General features: G+C 43.7%; 2 protein-coding genes across 2 annotated transcripts; one reads left to right on the top strand and one right to left on the bottom strand.

The window, feature by feature from the left end:
• Nucleotides 1-1,434: 1,434 nt before the first annotated feature.
• On the bottom strand, nucleotides 1,435-6,231 carry ANKS4B (ankyrin repeat and sterile alpha motif domain containing 4B). Its single transcript, XM_068423843.1, has 2 exons — nucleotides 6,068-6,231; nucleotides 1,435-2,506 (listed from the first exon to the last, which is right to left on the bottom strand). Exons 1-2 carry the CDS (start codon nucleotides 6,229-6,231, stop codon nucleotides 1,435-1,437), a joined length of 1,236 nt encoding a protein of 411 aa, XP_068279944.1.
• A 3,559-nt stretch (nucleotides 6,232-9,790) lies between these two features.
• On the top strand, nucleotides 9,791-19,505 carry ZP2 (zona pellucida glycoprotein 2). Its single transcript, XM_068422976.1, is given in 20 exon segments — nucleotides 9,791-9,835; nucleotides 13,595-13,620; nucleotides 13,700-13,773; nucleotides 13,956-14,039; nucleotides 14,131-14,225; nucleotides 15,004-15,162; nucleotides 15,514-15,558; nucleotides 15,823-15,987; nucleotides 16,362-16,458; nucleotides 16,541-16,722; nucleotides 17,132-17,261; nucleotides 17,444-17,625; nucleotides 17,703-17,794; nucleotides 17,881-17,938; nucleotides 17,941-18,007; nucleotides 18,279-18,468; nucleotides 18,777-18,912; nucleotides 18,996-19,092; nucleotides 19,182-19,268; nucleotides 19,357-19,505. Coding segments are annotated over 20 exon segments (2,160 nt in total).
• The last annotated feature ends 245 nt before the right edge of the window (nucleotides 19,506-19,750 follow it).

Genomic DNA, 19,750 nt, shown 5'->3' with positions numbered 1-19,750 from the left:
GCGAGTTTCTTAGCCAAAATGAAAACAGTCCAGCAGGTTAATAACACAGAGTATGGGGAGATGCTGTCTGATTTAATTACTATGCTGAACACAGCAATCATTTAAGGTTGCACAGAACAGGACTTTGATGTGGCTGCTTAATAGAAGAAAATATCAATGTGCTGAAATACAGGAATCCAAGGAGAAAAGAATGCAGTATTATGTCCAGCTAGGAAAAGGAATTATACAAATCGAAGTAACAAGATGTGGAAAGAAGGAAGCATGAAAAAATAGATCATTGACTAGGATTAGTATCCACAAATGCAGAATACCCCTAAGGAAAAAATCATAGGTGACCAATGGAAAGCTGTAAAAAGAGATTTGAAGATAAAAGTCTTGCTAATAATTCTGCCTCTAAAATCCGAGATCTTAGCTAGAGCATGACTGCTACAAAAACCTTATTAGATTCACAAAACTCAACAGGAGTGATTAATTCATGTTAGATAGTGCTGGCTTCCCAAGGGAACAGGCCTGAGGGAGCTGAAGGGAGCTGTGCTGTGAATGCCTCCAGATAGACTGTAAAGAACAGGAGCTTCCACAGAAGCACAGTCTCATTTTCTTTCCCTTTTCATGAGTTGGATGTGTGTGTACCCAGTTACATGCAGTTTTCAGGCTGAGGCTGACAACCACCAACAGAAAACGCTTCTTGTAGTTAAAAGTATTGCAGTCTTGATGCCATTTAGGACAGGATGGGTGCTGGCAAGTGGGTCCAGTCTAATGAGACAAGAGAAAAGAATATACAACTCATGCCAAACATCTCTTGGCAAGGTACTTCATGTACTTTTAAATTAATATCAATACAATACCAAAACACTTTACTGACAAGAACACAAAGCTTGCTGTAAATTAGTCTTATTTACATTTATTCAGAGGCTATTAGAGTCAATAAGCCATAGCTGAAATCATGATTCAGATGCTATTTCTAATATATCATCAGTACCAGGAAGGGTGGTTTGTAGCAGTCTAACAGAAGCAAATGGAGAAAGCTTAGAGCTCTCAAGTTTTGGGAATGCTCTTTGCATTGTGGTTTTGAAGAAGAAAGGAAGGGTTTTATTAAGGAATGTAGTGTGACTGGCCTTCACTAATATTTTAAGTTATTGAGAGCAAAAGAAATCCAATCCCCATAAACAGTTCAGGGAGAAAAAGCTTTAAATCAAGAGCTTTTGGGTTTTTTTACCTTCACATTCTTTTTGGCAGAATATGCTTGAATTAATGTCCTGCGTACCACAGCCATCTATCCAGAGAGAAAAATCTTTGTCCTTGCTGTTCTTTCTAAAGCAATTGGTAACATCTCTGCCTTTTGCTTAAGCAGACATCTGAAAAGAATTGCATGCTGTTTGGAAAGAGGAAAAGATAATGAATCAGTGTGCAGGTTACAGCAACAGCTATGTTAATTTATAAGGAGGTATCTACAGTCTTTCCAGGGTTCTTGAATGCTGCTTTTCTTTTATTCGCGGCGTGCAGGACTTTCTTTCTTGGCCCAAGCTCCATCTGAATGCTCTGTAGATCTTCATCAGAGCATAGCATCAGGGCCTCTAAATCAATTTTTTCCCTCATGAAGACTGGAAGAAACTCATCCAGCATCTGTGATGCCAGAAATACCTCAAGGGGTGTGTTCTCTGCTTCCTCTTCATCCCAAACGACTTCTTCCTCATGCCAGGGGATATCACCACCATTTTCAGCATCATCTTCCCTGCCATTCTCAGCATTTTCATACTGGAAGAGCTCACTGGACATTTTAAAGCTTATACTTTCTTTCTCAGAAGACACAGTTCCAGGATTTACATCTGCAGCCAAATTCCTTCCAAATACAATCTTGCCGAGACCTGGCCGCTTAAAAATTGAGAGCTGACTGTTATTATCAGAAAAGCTTTTCTCTCCGAGGTCATTCAGTAATTCATCCTCCTCTTTCTCATCAAACAAATGCATCACAGTTCTCCTACCTGTACCATCCTCTTGGTTATTGCTTTGTGTTTCCTGGCTTCTTGTGCTGTCAGCTGTCTTTTTTGACTTCAGTTTAAAGGTATCTTTCAGATTTCTGGAGAAAGGACTTGTATTTGAAGCAAAGAGACTAGGCAGTTTTACTCTGGAATGTGTCCCTCTGGAAGAATTTACTGTGCCAAGCTTTTCTTTCATATAATTCTGGTTCATTTCGTGCTGGTGCTTCTCTTGGCGCTTCTCGCATTCCTTGATTTGTTTCTCTACATTCCTCTGGGCCTGTGCTTTGAGTTTGGAGACCTTCTTTGGATTCAGCATGTTCTGCTCGGTGGCAGCTTTGTCCAGGATTCTGACACATTCATTGCGGTCTCTGCTGGCAGCCACCTCCAGGGGAGTGCGGAGGTCATTGTCCAGAGCGAAGATATTGGCACCAAAGTTGATCAAAAAAGAAACGCAATGGATGTGACCATTGCAAGCAGCGTGGTGGAGAGGCGTGTTCCCCCAGATGTCACATTTGTCCGGATCACCTCTGAGAAGGAAAATAGCATAGAATGAGCTGGACGTACCCAAGCATAGCACTGTAGGGGGATTGAACAGATACTAAATGTTTAGCTCTGCTTTGCTATGATGAGTACGGCCCAATGAAAGTGAGTCAGCTTAGCTCCGTCCTCTAGAACGGTGCTGCACCTACTCACACAAGCACTGAGTTTGGCTGCCTGTGTGGCATAAGCTCTAATTCCTGCCCATCTGTGAATTAAGCCAGCTCGTTGGGGCTGAGTGCGACTGCATATGCAACTCCCCATAACGGAGCCAGGGAAGTTCCTTCGTGTCACCCTAGGGTCTGGCAGGGCTGCTGGCAGGGCTTGCTTTGCTCCCTGCCGGTCTCACCTGCCTCCTGCAATAGGGCAGAAATAAGCAGCCACTCGTGTGCAGGCGAGGGGCTGCAACTCCGACTGCTTTGCTGCTGGCAGCTCCAAGTGGGCTCAGGTTTTGACTTACACTCATTGGAATTAATGGTAAAACTGTTCCAATAGCTTTTGCATGGAGTATTTTAAAGGCTTTTTGGTGACTCTTTCCATGTAGGAAAAGAGTCTACTCTTTTCCATGCATGTCAGATGTAGGGGCAATATTAGGAGGATTCTGCACTGGCCACAGTGATACGTATTTAATGAGCCTGTGCAGTAACTTTTCTGGTAGGTAATAGGTAAATGATTAAGAGTAAAGCCCCGATTACACATTTGTCTCCGTTGCTGTTAGATTAAGCTCAGATAGATGCTGTTGTTTTTCTTCAGCTCTTCTGTTCTCCTTAAGCTGCTTTTGCTCATGGGGTTTGAAAAGCAGAAGCTCATTTGAAAATAAAATACCACATCTTTTCAATTGAATTTAAAGCCAGTGAAAAGTATTGCTTTCTTTTAAAATCTTGCACTGACTTCACACTGAACTGCTGCCTGCAGATGAGAATCGGCTTGAATCTTTTATTCCATATTTGGCAGGACCAACATTAGCAATGGTTCAGAACAGGGCTTGAGTCGGCTGTGACCAAGAATCAAGGCAGCCATGGTAGCCCAAAACCTTTAATAACTTCAGAGCCAGGGGCCAAATTTACAAGGAGAATTTCTGCTCTTGGATGTTTGAGCATTTCAATGATGTGGATGTTCCACGCAGCTGTACTACGAGTGAAATGGTCCGTCCTATCACAAAATCTCCTTCAGGCACTGATCTCTGGCTTTGAGTATCTCTGGAGCAAAGCACTAATGTATTTGTTGAGGGCCAAATCTGAAAACATCCTTCAGCCTGAAATGCCACAGGCAAGAGAGAGGTCGGGGGTCCCTGCAGAGCTGAGACATAAAGCTGCTCGTGTTGAGAAACAATGGCAAGTCTGAGGGTGCCAGGCTGCGAGAACGCAGGCATTTCTACAAGGAGGTGGCAGCTGAGGATCAAAGTTTCTCCACTTAGACATATGGAAACCATGTGTACATATTTCTGCTTTTGTGGCTCTGCCCTTGGGAACTGCCTGACAGCAGCCAAACGTGCCAGATTCCTTAATTCCCACGTTAGCAAACAGGCTGCTTTATCCCGAGCCTTGGGAGTGCCGGGTCATCCATCCTCCCCCAGGTCCCTTCATAGCTGTTTGTGGTCTCTTTTCCCCGTGGAGCCTGCCAGCCTTTGAGCCTCAAACAATTGACAAACTAGAGTGTCTGTTCCCAGCTCAGTGGGACTTTGGATAAGGTTTGACATCTACTTTGGGTTCTCATACTCCTCTTTTCCCTGCTTTCCCAAGAAAGAGGCTCACACAAAAGAGAGCAGACCTGCTACTTGGTCTTGCCTTTATTCATGTACCTGCAAAACAACCAGAGAAAAGATTTTTTGATGCCTGGGAAGATAAACTATCTCAAGATGAAAGGGTTTATTGTTAGTATTGCTACATTTTCCAAGGGCTGAATGTGTTGCAAGCTTGAGAGTCCTAAAATCTGCAACCACTCTAAAGAAAACCATCCTGTATCTCAGTGCCTTTGTCAGGAAACCTCTTCAAGGAAAGGATGAATTTGTTAAAAATAATTAAAATACTTTCTCACAAGAAAACGTTAACTGACTGCAGAACAGATTGAACGTCTTCCAAAATTCAGCTTCTCCCAAGAAAACCAGTGAGACTACAGCCATATCTCGGACAGCCCCAGCTTGCTGATCGTGTCAAGAAATCTGGGATTAAAATGGAGGTGAATGGGTATGTTTGAAGATTCTGAGGGCAATACCGTCCCAAAGCTGTCCTCTACCAAGAAAAAGTTAGAAATACGTTAAATAACAAATACATAGAAATTCTGATCTTTGTGTCATCCTCTGTGACTTCTATCAGCTTATACGGTAGATGACATTTTTCATTCAAATTTTGAAAAAAAAATATGTTTTTTATTTGTTCCTTAGCTAGTTGTTCTGTCTTCTAGGCGTTCAAGGACAAACCTTTGTTGACTGTAGATATTTCCTTGGATCTGCCTTAATTATATGAGTTCAAAAATTTTCAATCTATTTTTGCTTCTCCTGGGGACACAGCAATAACCATGCAGTCCAAAGGTCTTTTTTATTGTGTTATTGCAGCCACACCTGAGCTCAATGAGCTATAAAGCAAATCTATGAAAAAACTATTTTTATTCCATATTTTCAACTCTATTTTTAATAAAACTCAGATACATCCAAATAGTTATTCAACTTTCCCCTCCAATCTTCTTTAAACTATTATGATTGAAAATACAGGTCAACTTAATCTTCATCTCAGCCCAGAAAGAATATTTTATCAACTGTATCTCTACACAAGAGCGGATTTTCTTTTATTAGATCTTATTACAGAATCACAGCTTAAAAGGTAGGCTCCAAGCAAGAGACTATACAGGGTGGGGAGGTAATTAGCATTTCAAGAATACATTTTAAGCATGTAGTACATTTAAATGATGCCAAACAGAAATATTACTAATAGAAAATAAACCTTTAGAAAACCTTCCTTTTTTTCTTTTTTTTTTTTCTTCAGGTTTGCAAGTGTCGTGCCCCAGCTTCTGAAACAGTAGTATTTTTATCATAATGGTAGTTGCTAATACTATGAAAAGCAGAGAAATAACAATTTTAGACATTGCTGTCTCAAAACTATTGGTTGTGACTTGCCTCTGGAAAGCATTAAACCTTCCCAGGTATCTAGTAACTGTGCTTTCGAAGCAAATAGGAGAGATTTTTTGCCAAAAATGTTTCAAACATTGCATTTCTCTAGAGCCAGTTTCAAAGATATGTTATCACCAAGGCTTGTCAGCCAACTTCTCCTCCATTACAGCGAGGCGAGGTCCCAGGGCCCTGCTCCTACTAACCCAGACTCCATGTACGAGACAGTCCTGCTGATGTCTGTGCAGCTTCAATGACCAAACGTACAGACCTGCTCGCAGGTTCTGGGCCATTGCAGATGAAAAGAAGCAATTCTTGGCAATGCATTGAAAGAAATGACCGTGATTTTCAGCCTTTTGGGTCTGAGGTCATCGGGGCATTAGAAAAATGGTGCACTAATGATAGTTTTAAGCCACAAGCTTTAAGCAATGGAGGCTGATTGACTTACCCCCTCCGACATACGACTTCCAGAGCTTCTAGATACCCATGGTATGCTGCCAGAAGGGTGGGCGTCATCCCGTCTTCATCTGAAGTATTGAGGTCTTTCCTAGTGGCTTCTTTCAAGAGGTCCAAATTGCCATCGGCTGCTGCTTTGTGATACCTGCTGGACATTTTCACTAACTTTTGGTTTCCCGAAGCAGCTCTGAATGATATCCAGACTGTACAGTCACCCTTCCATTACAGGGATCATTCATTAATGATTACAAGTTGAGACGTCCCCGTGAGGATGGAAATGAGGAGGCAAAGTTCATCCTAGCAGACAACTTATCTGGAGCTCTGCATAGGTAATGAGGCGATGGTGTGGTGAATGCTTTCAGTTTCTGGAAGGTGGCTCTGCCACTTACCATTCATTGCATATTTGACTATTTAAACGTAGAGGGAATTCTTTCATCTTCTCTGTGTCTTTGCCTAACTGTTCTGAGAAAACTTCAAACGGACCTTGAACTGCAAAAAAACCTTCAAAAAAACTCAAAAAAACCTTCAAAAGGCCATGAATGTCAGTACGACCAGATTTCACCCTAAGCAATAAAGTATCCCTGAGTTTTGATAGGATGAAATGCATAAGCAGTTACCTTTACTGGTGAAGTCCTTTGTAACCTATCATTTACTGGGTTGCTGCATTTAAAAACAAGCCTCTCCCCTGCCAAACCAGGCACATCCATGAAGCCCTTTCATGTACGCAGATTGATGCGTGGATGGAAACAGGCCTGTCAGGACCGGGGTGGTGTTTGAATAAACCCACCAGCAGGTCTGCAAGTCACAGCAGGCAAAACCACAGTCTAGTGTGTGATCCTTTTAACCACAAATTGCATTTCATCAGAGGATCTTAAGGCACTTGGCAAATATAAATTCATCTAAGACGTGTTGTAATCTCTGTTTTAGATGCAAAAAATGTGCAGTATTTCCTCAGGATAGCACAGGGAATTCAAGAAATGGAAATGTGATGGGCCTGAACCCACTGTCCCAGCCTGGGCACTGTGGTCCTCGCCTGGGAACAGATGGGTCCAGTCCCCATCTCACGTAACCACTTCTTGCTTTGGAAATTTCCCCTGGTTTCAGTGGCATTAAGGGCTACCTCTATGAGTAGAAGCTTATAGAATTAGACAGTAATTTTAATTTTTAGGTTCAAAAGAATTACTAAGAGAAAACCATGTAAAAAGTGAGTTTTAAAACAGCTGAGAAGAAATAGTAAGAGACTACCTGCTGCTTAATAAAATGCTGCAGGCTACCTGTTATTCTGGTCACATTCACAACAGCTGCCAGATAAACGTTACTTTTTTGTCAAGCTGTTTTCTGTGACTAACTGAATTAACCTGTATCTTAGAGAATCTACCCTCAGCAATTACCAGTGGGGTTTTGTTGCTTATTATGCCCCTGTTACAGAAGCAGTAGCAATTGCAAACCAACTCATTGTCCAGAGTTGGTGCAATTACCGACTGGAGTGCCACCTCATTTACTTCCCATAATGCCACCCACGCAGTACACCGGAGATGTCTCCAAATGGGCTTTCTCTCAATTATTTTCTCAGACAGGGGTTGAAGAGCTCTTCAGGAACAAACTTGTACTAACATTTTCCTCCATGAGGACAAGGAGAGTCAGTCAAATCCTGTGACAGGTTTGAATCCTTGAATAAACAAGTCTAGGTAGGAGCAAACTAAAGCCCTGGTTTTCCTTCATGTCGTCCACAGACACAGCCATCCCCTGCTGTTTCAGGGCAGTGAGGAAGGGCTGTGCTTCACCCAGGCCACCTCCATCCCTGTATTAAAAGACAGTTTTACCCTCAGCCCTTTTTCAAGTTCCCTGCATTGCTGTCGTGGTTTAACCCCAGCCGGCAACTAAGCCTCACACAGCCGCTCGCTCGCTCCCCCCCAGTGGGATGGGGAGAGAATTGGGAGAGTAGAAGTGAGAAAACCAGTGAGTTGAGATACAGGCAGTTTAGTAAGTAAAGCAGAAGCCATGCACACAAACAAAGCAAAGCAAGGGATCCATTCACTCCTTCCCATGTCCAGGAAAGCAGGGCAGAAAGCGAAAAAGCCTTGACTCTGTGTAAGCACTGCTCAGCAGTAACAAAAACATCCCTGTATTATCAACACTGTTTCCAGCACAAATCCAAAACACAGCCCCATACTAGCTACTGTGATGAAAATGAACTCTATTGCAGCCAAAACCAGCACAATTGCCATTAATAATATTCTAATAAAAAAATGCAGTCATTCTTTCCATTTTCTATTTAACCAGGCGCAGCACTGAGTTAAATTTACAGCTACTAGAAAAAAACAGCTGTTGCAGAACAAAGGTACTACATATGCTTTTTAACGTATATATTAGATTAGCTGTTTCTTGATGCCATTGAATGTTATTTCCTTTACTGGGTAGTGTAAGCTTTTTCACTCTCAAGAGTGTAAAATGATCACCAAGGCACATACTGCATATGCCACCGGTGCCTGGTAGAAGAGAGGAGACAGCATTTTTCTTGTACATTGACATTTTGCATCATTAGATACACCCATGAAAGGGAGTTGGTGGCAAAAGAGACCTTTTCGTTTTTCAAGATTATTGATTTCTATTACAGAAGTACATTAATTTGCTTTTCTGCGAATTAATTCAGCACACAAAGTGTTGATCTCAGAACCATTTTTAACATCTAACATCTGAAAATACTGATTTTAAAAGAAAGTTACTCTGTATGATGCTAAGTGGGAAACTATTGTTCCAAGTTTTAATTAGAGGTAAAGCAAAACCCACATCAATTGGAGAGAAGCTTCGGGACTTTGCAAGCATTATTATTTATGTCACAAAAGTGGGCATCACAAAAAAAGAAAGAAAAAAGAAAAGACCAAACAAAATCTCCATCAGTTTCTGAACTCCTGGTATTTGTTCATCTTTGTCCCATCCAAAAACCTCAACTTAAAATGCAATAAATGATTCAACATCAGATGAGGTAAATTTCTCAGCCTGAATGCAGATTTTTCTTTTGAGACTAAAGCTCAAAATTGTGAACTTTTTAAACTCCCTGAGTAGTTAGAATGAAGCTTTTCTTTTGGGGGTTGAAAAGAACTTCAAAACCATTCCACTTCCAATTGAAATGTCTTACCAGGCTCAGGAGAAACTCTGTTGTGATGGTACGTGGTGGTGTGAGCTAATGAATTATTTAACTAGCACTTTTGATTTGTTACTGGAATTTGCTAGGTCTCTGATTATTGCTCTATTTTTTTGAGAACGATCTTAAATAAAGTATTACCAGTTAAACAAACTATTTAGATTGAAAGACTACAGCATCATTAGTTACGTTGTTCTAGATAAATCAGAGCCCAGTCTGAACAGTGATGTTGTTGTGCCATCTGTTTTGCATGAGGTAATATCCAGCACAACATTTCCTCATTGCAACTTTTACAAGCACCAAACGTGGTATGGTAAAGGCCATAGGAGGGGAGGCAAGTAAGTCTCCGCTTGTCTAATGAGATCCTTGGAACTAATGAACTTAGAGAAGAATGAAATTAGTCACACGGGGTAGTTGTGGCTACACAATTCAGAGACGACGACAACATTTAAACAACAATAAAAGCTTATTTCTTTACTCCTTAGAGAGGCAAAGCTGCTGTGCCAAGGACACTGTTGCTGGATGTCCTCTTGAGCAGCCCTGTTCCCACAGCGAGGTTGAGTGTGACCCATGCCGGTGCTGCCCGAGATCCATCCTGACACGATCTTTGTTCAGGTGTAACGTGCTCGAGGCGGGGGTCCAAGGGCAGCCCTCGCAGCCTGCCTGCACCCGCCATTTCAGGAGCGAGGCCCTAATCAATAGGGAAAGATACACAAAATGGAAAGGCTCTAAAGCCAACTCTACCAAAGCCCTGTTTCTCCTCACCATCACACCTCGACGCCCGGCCATACTGGGCATACAAAAGCAGGATGGGGGACTTCTGTAGGGCTAGAGGCAGTGACGTTATCTGTTGTATCATAGTGACATTTGCAGTAAGTGTTTTTGCTGCAAATGCTCAGAAGCAGGAGTCCTGACCTGGCACTTGGGCTCTTTGTGTTGCTAGAGCCTCTTTCTTGGTTTTGTTTTTTTTCCCCATGATATCATCATCAGTACTACAAACAGGCCCAAGGAAAGCCACATTGAGCTCATTGCTGTCTCAAATACTGTCCTGCTGCCAGTGTGTGAGGGACAGGGGCAGACAAAGTCCATAGGAAAGTGCGTCTGTCCTGGGGTGATCTCTCTGGAGATGGCATGCAACGCCCCAATGCTCGGGGTGTTCAGCACTGCTCTTGGGCAATGCTGCTTTTCCCAAAAGTGAGAAAATCAAACAAGTAAAAGAGAAAAGAAGAGGATTGGAAGAGGAGACCTTGCAGATTTTTGCAGCAGAAAAAAAGTGAAAGCCACAGAGAGAGTTTTGTGTTTCAGGGCATGAATTAGCTGTTTCCCTGTAACTCAGGCCATAGTTGTTGTTACAGGCTCAACAACTCAGACAGGTGGAGCTGAATTTTTTTGAACGGAGAATGGTTGTGCTTTCTCTGTAGCTTAAGCTGCAAACTCAGACATAAGTGAAGCAACAACTAATTATTTTAGCACATGCTGATTAATTACATCCTACAAACTAACATTCGTGAAGATTGATATTAGGAGCTGGTACCTTACACCGCAGGGCAAACGCAGTGGTGGTGACTGTGGCAATAGTGTTGCTCTAACTGTTAAATGTTGTCTGGCCCAACGTTACCTTTCAGCTACACAAGCCACAACCTGTTACGAGGCATTTGGGAGCTGGCAAAGTTAACTAGCAGGCGAGGACAGGCTGTCCTTCAGTGAAGGGACCGTGCATTGCTGCTTCCCAGGTCTCCGCAGGTTTCCCCCATGCCAGCAGCATCACTCTGGCATGATGTGAGATCGAGCTTTTACCAGCCCAGGGTCAGCCAAACTCCAGAACATGACCCAAAGCTCCCTGGGACTTACAGCTTTTCCAACAACTTAATGAAGCTGGGAATCAGGGGCGGGGAAATTATGACTAAGTTTAACTTTACATCAGATTTGACTGCCTGAAAGTACCTCGTTTGTGTAATTCTTTAAAGGATGTGTAGTTGAAACACTTTTTTTCCCTGTACTGTGTTAGTTAAACCCAAGCTAAATAATAATAGATACATAATACAACCAACTTGTGTATGGCTTCAGAGTTTGTTTCATTAGTTTTCTGTATAATCATTGCTTTTGAAAACAATGAATCTCATTATAAAAAAAAAGAGAAAAAAAGGTACATGATGTATGTTTGTGAATTCAGGAGTCTTTGGCAAGTTAATTTCTTGCCAAAGGTTATCTGCATGCTGAGCCTATTGGTGGCAAACACAGAAGTGCAATTTATTTTTGTGCTACTAACATCAGGTGCTATTTACTCTGGTGTGGTTACGGATCCAAGCTAGTGCCTGCTCATTGCTATGAGTGGCATCGTGCACACATCATGCATACTTGGTACCCCACTTGCATAATAACTTTAACTCTGCATTTGCCATGTTCTCACAAGGATGAGAGTTAAAGAGATGCTTCTAAAGAATGTACATTTTAAAATTACACTTGTCATCTGCTCTGCCTGGATGGGTCACATTGCTTTGCTACACAGCGTGCTGACGGCAATCCCACGCTCTGCAGCTGCCTGCCTCCACCCATGCTGTGTCCCATCCAAGTTCCCAGCGCTTCGGCACCTACCAGCAGCTGATAGACAAGCTCTTTCCCACAACTCTAAATCTTTTAGAGAAATGAGGCTACTGTCACTTGGGCTGGGAAACTCTAAAATCTGCTCTAGGCACAGGTCTATAGCTGTAAAAAGAAATATAAATGAATACATTTTACATGAGTACATGGTACATTAATAGAAAATTTATTATTCTGTGAAGCCCAATTTAACATCCCGTTCCTAATTTACTTTTCCATAATATTAATTTTCCTCTGTTCCTATGATCTATCTTTTTGCTTTCTCACATCTCAAGAATTCAATTACTTTTAAAAATATGAGTCTTTGGGGTTTTTTTACAAGTCTGTCTGAATTCAAAAGCATTGAGGAAGCTAAAAGATAACATAAATATGAGAATTTTTTCTTCCCAGGCCTCTTCCCCACAGCTTTGAACAATGATGGTCTGACCAAAGCCTCCAAAGCTCTTCCAGTCTAAAGATCTGATCTAGGACTTCTCTTCCTTATCCTGCCACTCATGTTTTCCTCCTAATTACATCTATATCAGCATTGCAGATTTGCCCATACAGGGGAACAAAATATTCTCTGTTACATACAAATCTACCAGTGGAATTGTTTTAAACTATCAGAATATTAAGAATTGTTAGGACTAGTAGCCTTGCTTAGCATTAGTAGCTAGATTTGCTGAAGCCTTAGGCTGCAAGCTGTGGATATGCTAGATGTGCTTTCGGCTGGAATGGAGTTAATTTTCTTCCTAGTAGCTGGTACAGTGCTGTGTTTTGGATTTAGTATGAGAATAACGTTGATAACACACTGATGTTTTAGTTGTTGCTAAGTAGTGATTATCACAAGTCTAGGACTTTTCGGTTTCCCATGCTCTGCCAGCGAGCAGGTACACAAGAAGCACCAACCAGAAGATAAGGAGGCTACAACCGTCAGCAGAAGCCACAACTCAATGAGATAAGAGCAGTTAACGGCCTGCTTGGAGACAGAGAAAGAATCCAATAAGGTGCTAGAGGATCCCAGACCAGAAACCACCATTGGACCAAAAGGCGTGTGAAGAGCGCGTGAGGGGTGGGTGCATAGATCCTGAGGGTATAATTGTCCAGGGATTTCTTTGTCCGGGGTCCCTCTCCGGAGGCACCCAGCTTGAGCTGTTTTTCTGCTGTACCATCTGAATAAATTATTTTTTTATAGAAGATTTGATAACTGAGACTCTGCTCCAGGAAACCTAGGATCAAGCCTGAAGGAAGAGGAAGAGCCCGAGAGTGAATGTGTTTGTGAGCGAGGAGTCGAAAGGGGCACCTGTCATCTTGCCAGAACGGCCCACTGCGAAGGGATGCTGCGAAGTTAAAAGTCTCAAGTGGTGTGTGTTGCACTCCTTGGATGGTGTGTGGTTGCTCAGGCAGCAGCTTCTCCCTTAACAAGAAAATCAAAGGGGCACAGAAATCTCCTTTTAAAAAAATTACTGCCAAAAGATGTGCATTTCTCTGTGCAACATCTGACAAGAGAATAAAGGGAGTGAACTATCAGAGCAAGAAAAAAATACCTTAAAAATAGAAGGAAACAACAACCCATGCTAAAGGCTTAATATCACCTTAAGGTCTCCTGTGAGCCCTCCTCTTCACAGCAAGGAGACTGCATCTCAACGGCATCTCAACGAGAGGCAGGTGCAAGCTCTCAGCAGAAAGGCTGCACCTGTGTGGAGCCTGCACCAGGTCCTATATAATCCTCCCCAGGCAGCCAAGGAGTAAGCCTGTGGTATCAGTGGGAAGGTGGGGCTGTTTGTGGAGTAGCAGTGCTTAAGCACCTCAAGGATGTGGTGAGTGAGGTTTTGGGGTGGGATGGGGAGCTGGGTTCTTTTCTTGTTGTGCTCTCATTTGGTCCTCTTTTGCTTGCAGGTTGCTGCTCCTGTTTGGCCTTTTGCTGCCCTTGGCCCCTTGTGCTGATGGCCTGGGAGATCAGGATCTATTGGGTAATGAGGTGTCTCTGGACTGATAGTGGTGTGGATGTGGGCTTTAGGAGCTTGGAGCTGCTTCCCCTCTGCCTTGGTGTGGAAGGGATCTCCGAAGCAGGGCTGGCTAGCTGGAGGGCTCGCAGGGTATATGCCTCCAGGAGGGTCATGGTGGAGGTGACTGTGGTCTTTTCCCCCTGCAGAGAGTGTGACCTGTCACAGGGATGGGATGGAGGTTGAGTTTTCCAGAGAGCTTGGTAACTACTCCTGGCATGTGTGTGTTGTAGGTAGGTATCGCTACTGGCCTGGCTTGTCCTTTCTACTGTAGCTTGAAAGCAGATGTCTGCCTGCAGGGCTGATCATCTGCTTTCTCCCTAGATGTGAGTGGTGAGGAGATGGTGTCCTGTGACCACACTATGGATTATGAGAGGCTGTTGCTCAGTGTCCTGTTTGTCAACTGCACTAGCCTGGAGGTAAAGGGGTCTCCCTTCTGGGAAGGTGCTGTGATGGAGTTTGGTTTTTTTTTCTGGTCAGGACTGGGTTTAATAGGGTTTCTAGCTCCAACTTTCTTCAAGAGTGGAAAAGCTTAAACTATGCTATAAAAGCAGTTCATGCCAGAAGTAGTTTAACAAAAAAAACCCAAATGAACTGTTACCTTAATACTTGTTCTTTCAATTATGGATTAAACCCCCTCAGACACTGACATAAATGTGTTTGCATGTAAAGGAATTGAGAACTATGTTAAATAGCATTTTGTAGGGAAGTGGACCAGATCCAAGGGTTTTATAGCACCACTCTGTTTATACATATGTATATTGATAGAGCAATTAACAATGCATGCTATTCAGGTAGAGTAGTAAGTGGGAGACCAACCCAAACTAGGCTCAAAACCAGGATTTGCTGGTATAGGTATTTGAAATACCACAAGACTCTTGGTTTTAGCATTTATTAACTTGTTTCCTGAAGAGCTGACTCTGTCACTACAGCCTGCCAATCCTCGAAAGTTTTCTTCTTGACTCCTGCAGTTTTCTCAGTACTTTCTGCTCTTCAACCTAGTCTTGTTACCCTGTGCTTTCCTAGAGAACTGATCCTTTCCCATAAGCTTCTAAAATGATAGTTCATTGTGTACTTGCAGTGGTACAAACATCTGGAACAACTCTGAAGTCACAGTTTAGCCTCAAAGGCTTTTAGTTGTCATTGTGCTGCAGTGAATACTGCTGCCTCTTTCTAATTAATGTCTCTCTTCTATAGCATGGTTGGCACCAGCTAAGGTTGAGGCTGATGGTGAATGACACAATGGGAGAAGAAAAGAACATAACCTACAGCACTCACTGTGATACTGTTCATGCAGATGAAATCACCGCTCCTTTCTTTGCTGGTGCAACAAACTGTACAAAAGACTACATGGCAGTAAGCAGAGGAATGGGAATGCTATAGATCCTGCTTAGGGGCTTGCAAGGTGGGATGGCTGTCTCCTGGAACTGCATGGCTGGGACCCCCAGAAAGATGGGGAAAGCTCCAGCCAGCTTCAGGGAGGTCTGTTGGCTGCATGTTGATCTTGGCATGACAACTAGCTCTTTGAAGAGCTAGTTTGCAAATGGTCTTTAATGATGCGTATGGTCTGGCTCCAGCCCTGTTGCAGGGGAAACAGGGATGCTGGTGCCAGCTGTCTGCTTTTCTATAGTGGAGATTTTTCTTAGAAAGCTGTAGTGTTGTCACCACTGTCTGTTCCTGTGGTCTAACCCTTGTGCTGTGTTCCAGGTTACTTTCCCAAGACTCATTACAAGCCTCAGTGATGAGCATATGGTATGTGCCTTCTGTCTTCCAAAGGGAGGGTGTGGGAATGTGTGGGTTTTGGATCTAAACTGAGTCTGATGCCTCCAAGCTGGAGTAGTTTCCTCTTCTGGGGTAATTGCATCTTGTTGGGAAGACTAATTCTATACTATCAATGTAGGGAGCCTGAATGTAAAACCTGCAAGGTGGCAGCCCTGCAGGGTGAAGAACTGTATGGCTTGCTGCTTCTGTGTGGCTATGCCTTCCCTTCCTAATGAAGGATCTACTGTTTTGCAGGTTCCAGCAACTCCGATGGCCTGGACTCTCTCAGTTGATGATGGAACCAGAGTACATCAGCTGAGCCTTGGGCAAGCCATGCAGCAAGGCTATAACTTTCTAGCTGATGGCCACAACCTGATCTTTCAGGTGGCCTTTACTGCTACTGGAGTTGTTTCCTACAAGGTAGGTGAACAAAGAATTGGCAGTAAGGAGACAGTACTGCTTTAACAGAGGGTAGGTATCTCCCTCCTGTAGACCTGTGGAAACCTGTGAACTGCCCAGGCCTATAAAATGGGGAAGCAGACTGTGCACCTCAGCAGCACAGCTGACAAGCATCTATGTAAGTGGGATCCTAGCTATAGCTGGTCCTGTGAACATCTGAATGGCAGTCTCATGAGCAATCCTTTTTGAAAGGGTGTTGAGATGGGAAGAAACTGCTGTTGCAAACATGAATAGCAGCAGTCCTGAACCAGACATAGTATATGGCCCTGTGGGGTTGGTCTTATGATGGATCATGAGCTGAGTACTCTCTAATAGACCTCTATCTTCTTTGTCAGCACAACAATAAGGTGCTCTACACTGTGGCACTCAACCTCACATATGGCCCTCCTGAACATAGACTGACTGGGGCATCCAGAATGCTTTGTGCACCAGGTAATGTGTGGAGAAAGTCAGAACCTGGTCTCCTTCTGCCCTGAGGAAACTGGTGTTATATTTAACAAAGATGTTGTTGCAGGTCCAGCAACCTGTAATGCAACACATATGACTGTTGCTATCCCAGCCTTCCCAGGGACCCTTATGGCTGTGAGTGTAGAGAATAAGACCATCCCCATGGACCAACTTCAGGAAAATGGCATTGCTGTGGACACAAAGAGAGGAGTCAAGCTGCATATTAGCAGGGGAGTTCTGAAGTCCAGGGTGAGTTCTGATCCTTAAGTTACAGGAGTTGGTGTGATCACAACTCTTTGGTGCTTGCTGAGAACCAGAGCACAGTAGCTTTGACCTTGACTAAGCGCCTGTCAAGTCAGCCATGTGCCCTGTGGCTGGCTGAGGGCAGTTGTGATTAAGATGAATGCAAACTGACTTTGAGATAGGCATCACTCAAAGGTAACTTGGGTTTCATGAAGTCTCTTGGCAAACATAGATGGAGGTGAAAATATTCCTCTTGGAGTGGGTTGGTATTTGGCATGCCTGGAGCAATGCAAATTAACAAACTAGCTGAGTGTGAAAAGCACCATGGCCCCAGGGCTAGTGAAACACTAACACATGCATGTGTTAAAATGAGCTCTTGTAGGTACACTCCAGGAGAATAACTCTTGTCTTTCAGCTACATGGGGAGAGCTGCTCAGGACTTCAGTCCTACATGTCCTCTTTGAAACTGGATTTTCACTTCCATGGGGAGACTGTGGCAATGGTGATGCATCCAGAATGCCCCTGTGACCAGCGTGCACCAATAAGTAAGTGACTGACTTCTGCAATGGACTCAGCCCATGTGCTGCTCAGATGGTAATCCTTCAGCAGGGCTTGTTCTTTCACTTTCCTGTGAAGGGCTAGTTCATCTCTAGCCAGAACACAACAGCTCTTGCCAGACTGAGCTGTCAAAGACTGACATGACACTTTATGTGAACCTCTGTTACAGCTGCTGTATGCACCCAGGATGGGTACATGGATTTTGAAGTCCTTGCTGACAGTACTACACCACTGCTAGACTTGGATACATTGAGGCTCAGAGATCCTGCATGCCGGCCAGCCTTTAAGTCATCTTTGAATGACAGGGTTTGGTTTCATGTCCCACTGAATGGGTGTGGGACCAAGTATTGGGTAAGTGTGTAGCCAGGATTGATGGGGAGGGCTTCATGCATTAGGAATGCCCTTGCTAATGCTGTTACTTCTCTCAGTTTGATGGAGAGAAGATTGTTTATGAGAATGAGGTGAGGGCATTATGGGCAGACCTTCCACTGCGCAGGATCTCCAGGGACAGTGAACTCAGGTGTGTCTGAAACCTCTTTAGAAAATACATAGGACCAGATATCCTGTATATGAACATAAGATTTACCTGCTTCTTCCTTGTTACAGGCTAACAGTCCTGTGCTCCTTCAGCAATGGTGATGCCTCCCTCACTATAAGGGTAGACAAACCTTCCCTACTCTGGCTTCTTCAGTGAACCAAGGTCCCCTCTCCTTAGTTCTTCTAAGCTACCCAGGTAAAGCTGACTCTGGGTTCAGGTGGCTGGGAAGCAACTGAGCTTGTTTGGGGGTGGATGTATGAGTGAACTGTTCTGGTGCATGGGCTTCTAATGACCTGATGTGCTTCCTTCCCTCCCACCCATGCTACTTGAGACAGATGACTTAAATCTGTGACTCTAGGACAAACTGCAGCTGGTGGACTGGCTGCTGTTGAAGAGCTCTAGACCTGAGTTTCTTCAGGACACTCTTTGTATGTGGACTTATCTAACAAGGCTTTGGTTTTTGCAGAGGACTCATACAGGCAGCCATACCGTCATGATCAGTATCCAATAGTAAGGTACCTACGGCAGCCCATCTTTCTGGAAGTTCAGGTCCTGAACCGCAATGATCCCAACCTCCATTTGGTATTGGATGACTGTTGGGCAACAACTTCACAAGATCCAAGCTCGCTTCCCCAGTGGAATATTGTTGTTGATGGGTGAGTGTCCTTCCAGAGAAATTAAAGCACTTTTGACAGTGCATGGGTAGATTCCCTAATTCCCCCTGTGCCTCCCTTGGGAACAGACCCCAAGGTACAAGGGCTTCACTTCAGGTGGCTTTCAAGGTGCCTTGGTGGTGCTGCCCTGGTGTGCTGGAACTTGTAGGAGGATGGCACCTCCTCAAACTCTAGCTTGCTGCTTTTAAAGGAAACAAACAAACAAAAAAACCTCAACAAAATCAAACCCCCAAAGGAATGTCTGATCTCCACCCTGCTGTTCTGACTTGCTGCTTCTCACCGATTGGCAGGTGTGCATATGACCTGGACAGCTACAGGACTGTGTTTCATCCTGTGGGGCATGGTGTCAGCTATGCTAACTATCGCCAAAGGCTGGAAGTGAAGACTTTTGCCTTTGTCTCTGGTGACAAAGCTCTCCCTGGTCTAGTAGGTGTCATTTGCCTTCTTAGAGTGGTATTTAGGAGCAGTTTTTGTCCCAAAATGAATGGACCTATCATTCTCTGCCCTAGGTGTACTTCCATTGCAGTGTGCTGATCTGTGACCGTTTTCAGCCAGACTCCCCTCTGTGTATAACAAGATGCCCTAGGCCATCTAGAAGCAAGCGAGGTAATGTCTAAGCAGATCTTAGGTTGTACTGACCCAAGATAACCTACTGTACTACTATGGGGTTCACCTTTACTATGTTCCTATTGTAGAGAGTGGGATGCCAGGTGTGAACTCTGCAGTGGTGAGCTTGCAGGGTCCTGTCCTCCTTGTGCCAGAAGGATGGTCTGTGACCCAAGGTACTAAGCAAGTGTGATGCTAATTTGTGTTGCTGGGGTTTAGTGAAGAGATGTCTCCACAAACTGTATCTTTTTATTTCCTTTGTAGGGAACACTCTCTTGAGCCAGGAAGCATGGGCTGGCATTACAATAACTGCTGTTGGCATTCTCTCTCTGGTGGCCATAATGCTACTAATTTTGGCTCCTCTTAAATGCCTAAAGAGGAGAAGAGCGTTCCTGGTAAATGTGGCATGCTAGTGTATTTTTTTACAAATAAACTTGGATTGCAAAAGTCTTCTGGATGAGTTGTATAGCTCTGGAGATGTTGCTGTTTAGCATTTGAGGAACTAGACTGGACAAAGATGGATGTCTGTCTTGCTGAGCAGTGGCACTGCTCTCAGTGTCTCTGGTCAGAGTGCTTGAACTGAAGCTTTTAAAAGCTCAAGCTTTTTGGGTAAGACTCAAGTGACAATGGCAGCTTCCCCCATACTGGATGGTTTCCT

The sequence above is a fragment of the Nyctibius grandis genome, chromosome Z, assembly GCF_013368605.1.
Source record: "Nyctibius grandis isolate bNycGra1 chromosome Z, bNycGra1.pri, whole genome shotgun sequence".
In the NCBI taxonomy this organism is placed as follows: domain Eukaryota; kingdom Metazoa; phylum Chordata; class Aves; order Nyctibiiformes; family Nyctibiidae; genus Nyctibius; species Nyctibius grandis.
The sequence above is the reverse complement of the archived record's forward strand: the minus strand, read 5'-3'. Positions and strand labels throughout refer to the sequence as shown.

Excerpts from the sequence above, each read along its gene's own strand:
- ANKS4B (XM_068423843.1), bottom strand. The coding sequence starts at position 6,231 with ATGTCCAGCAGGTATCACAAAGCAGCAGCCGATGGCAATTTGGACCTC. Across the intron at positions 2,507-6,067 it reads GAAGTCGTATGTCGGAGGGG|AGGTGATCCGGACAAATGTG; the intron begins GTAAGTCAATCA and ends TTTCCTTCTCAG.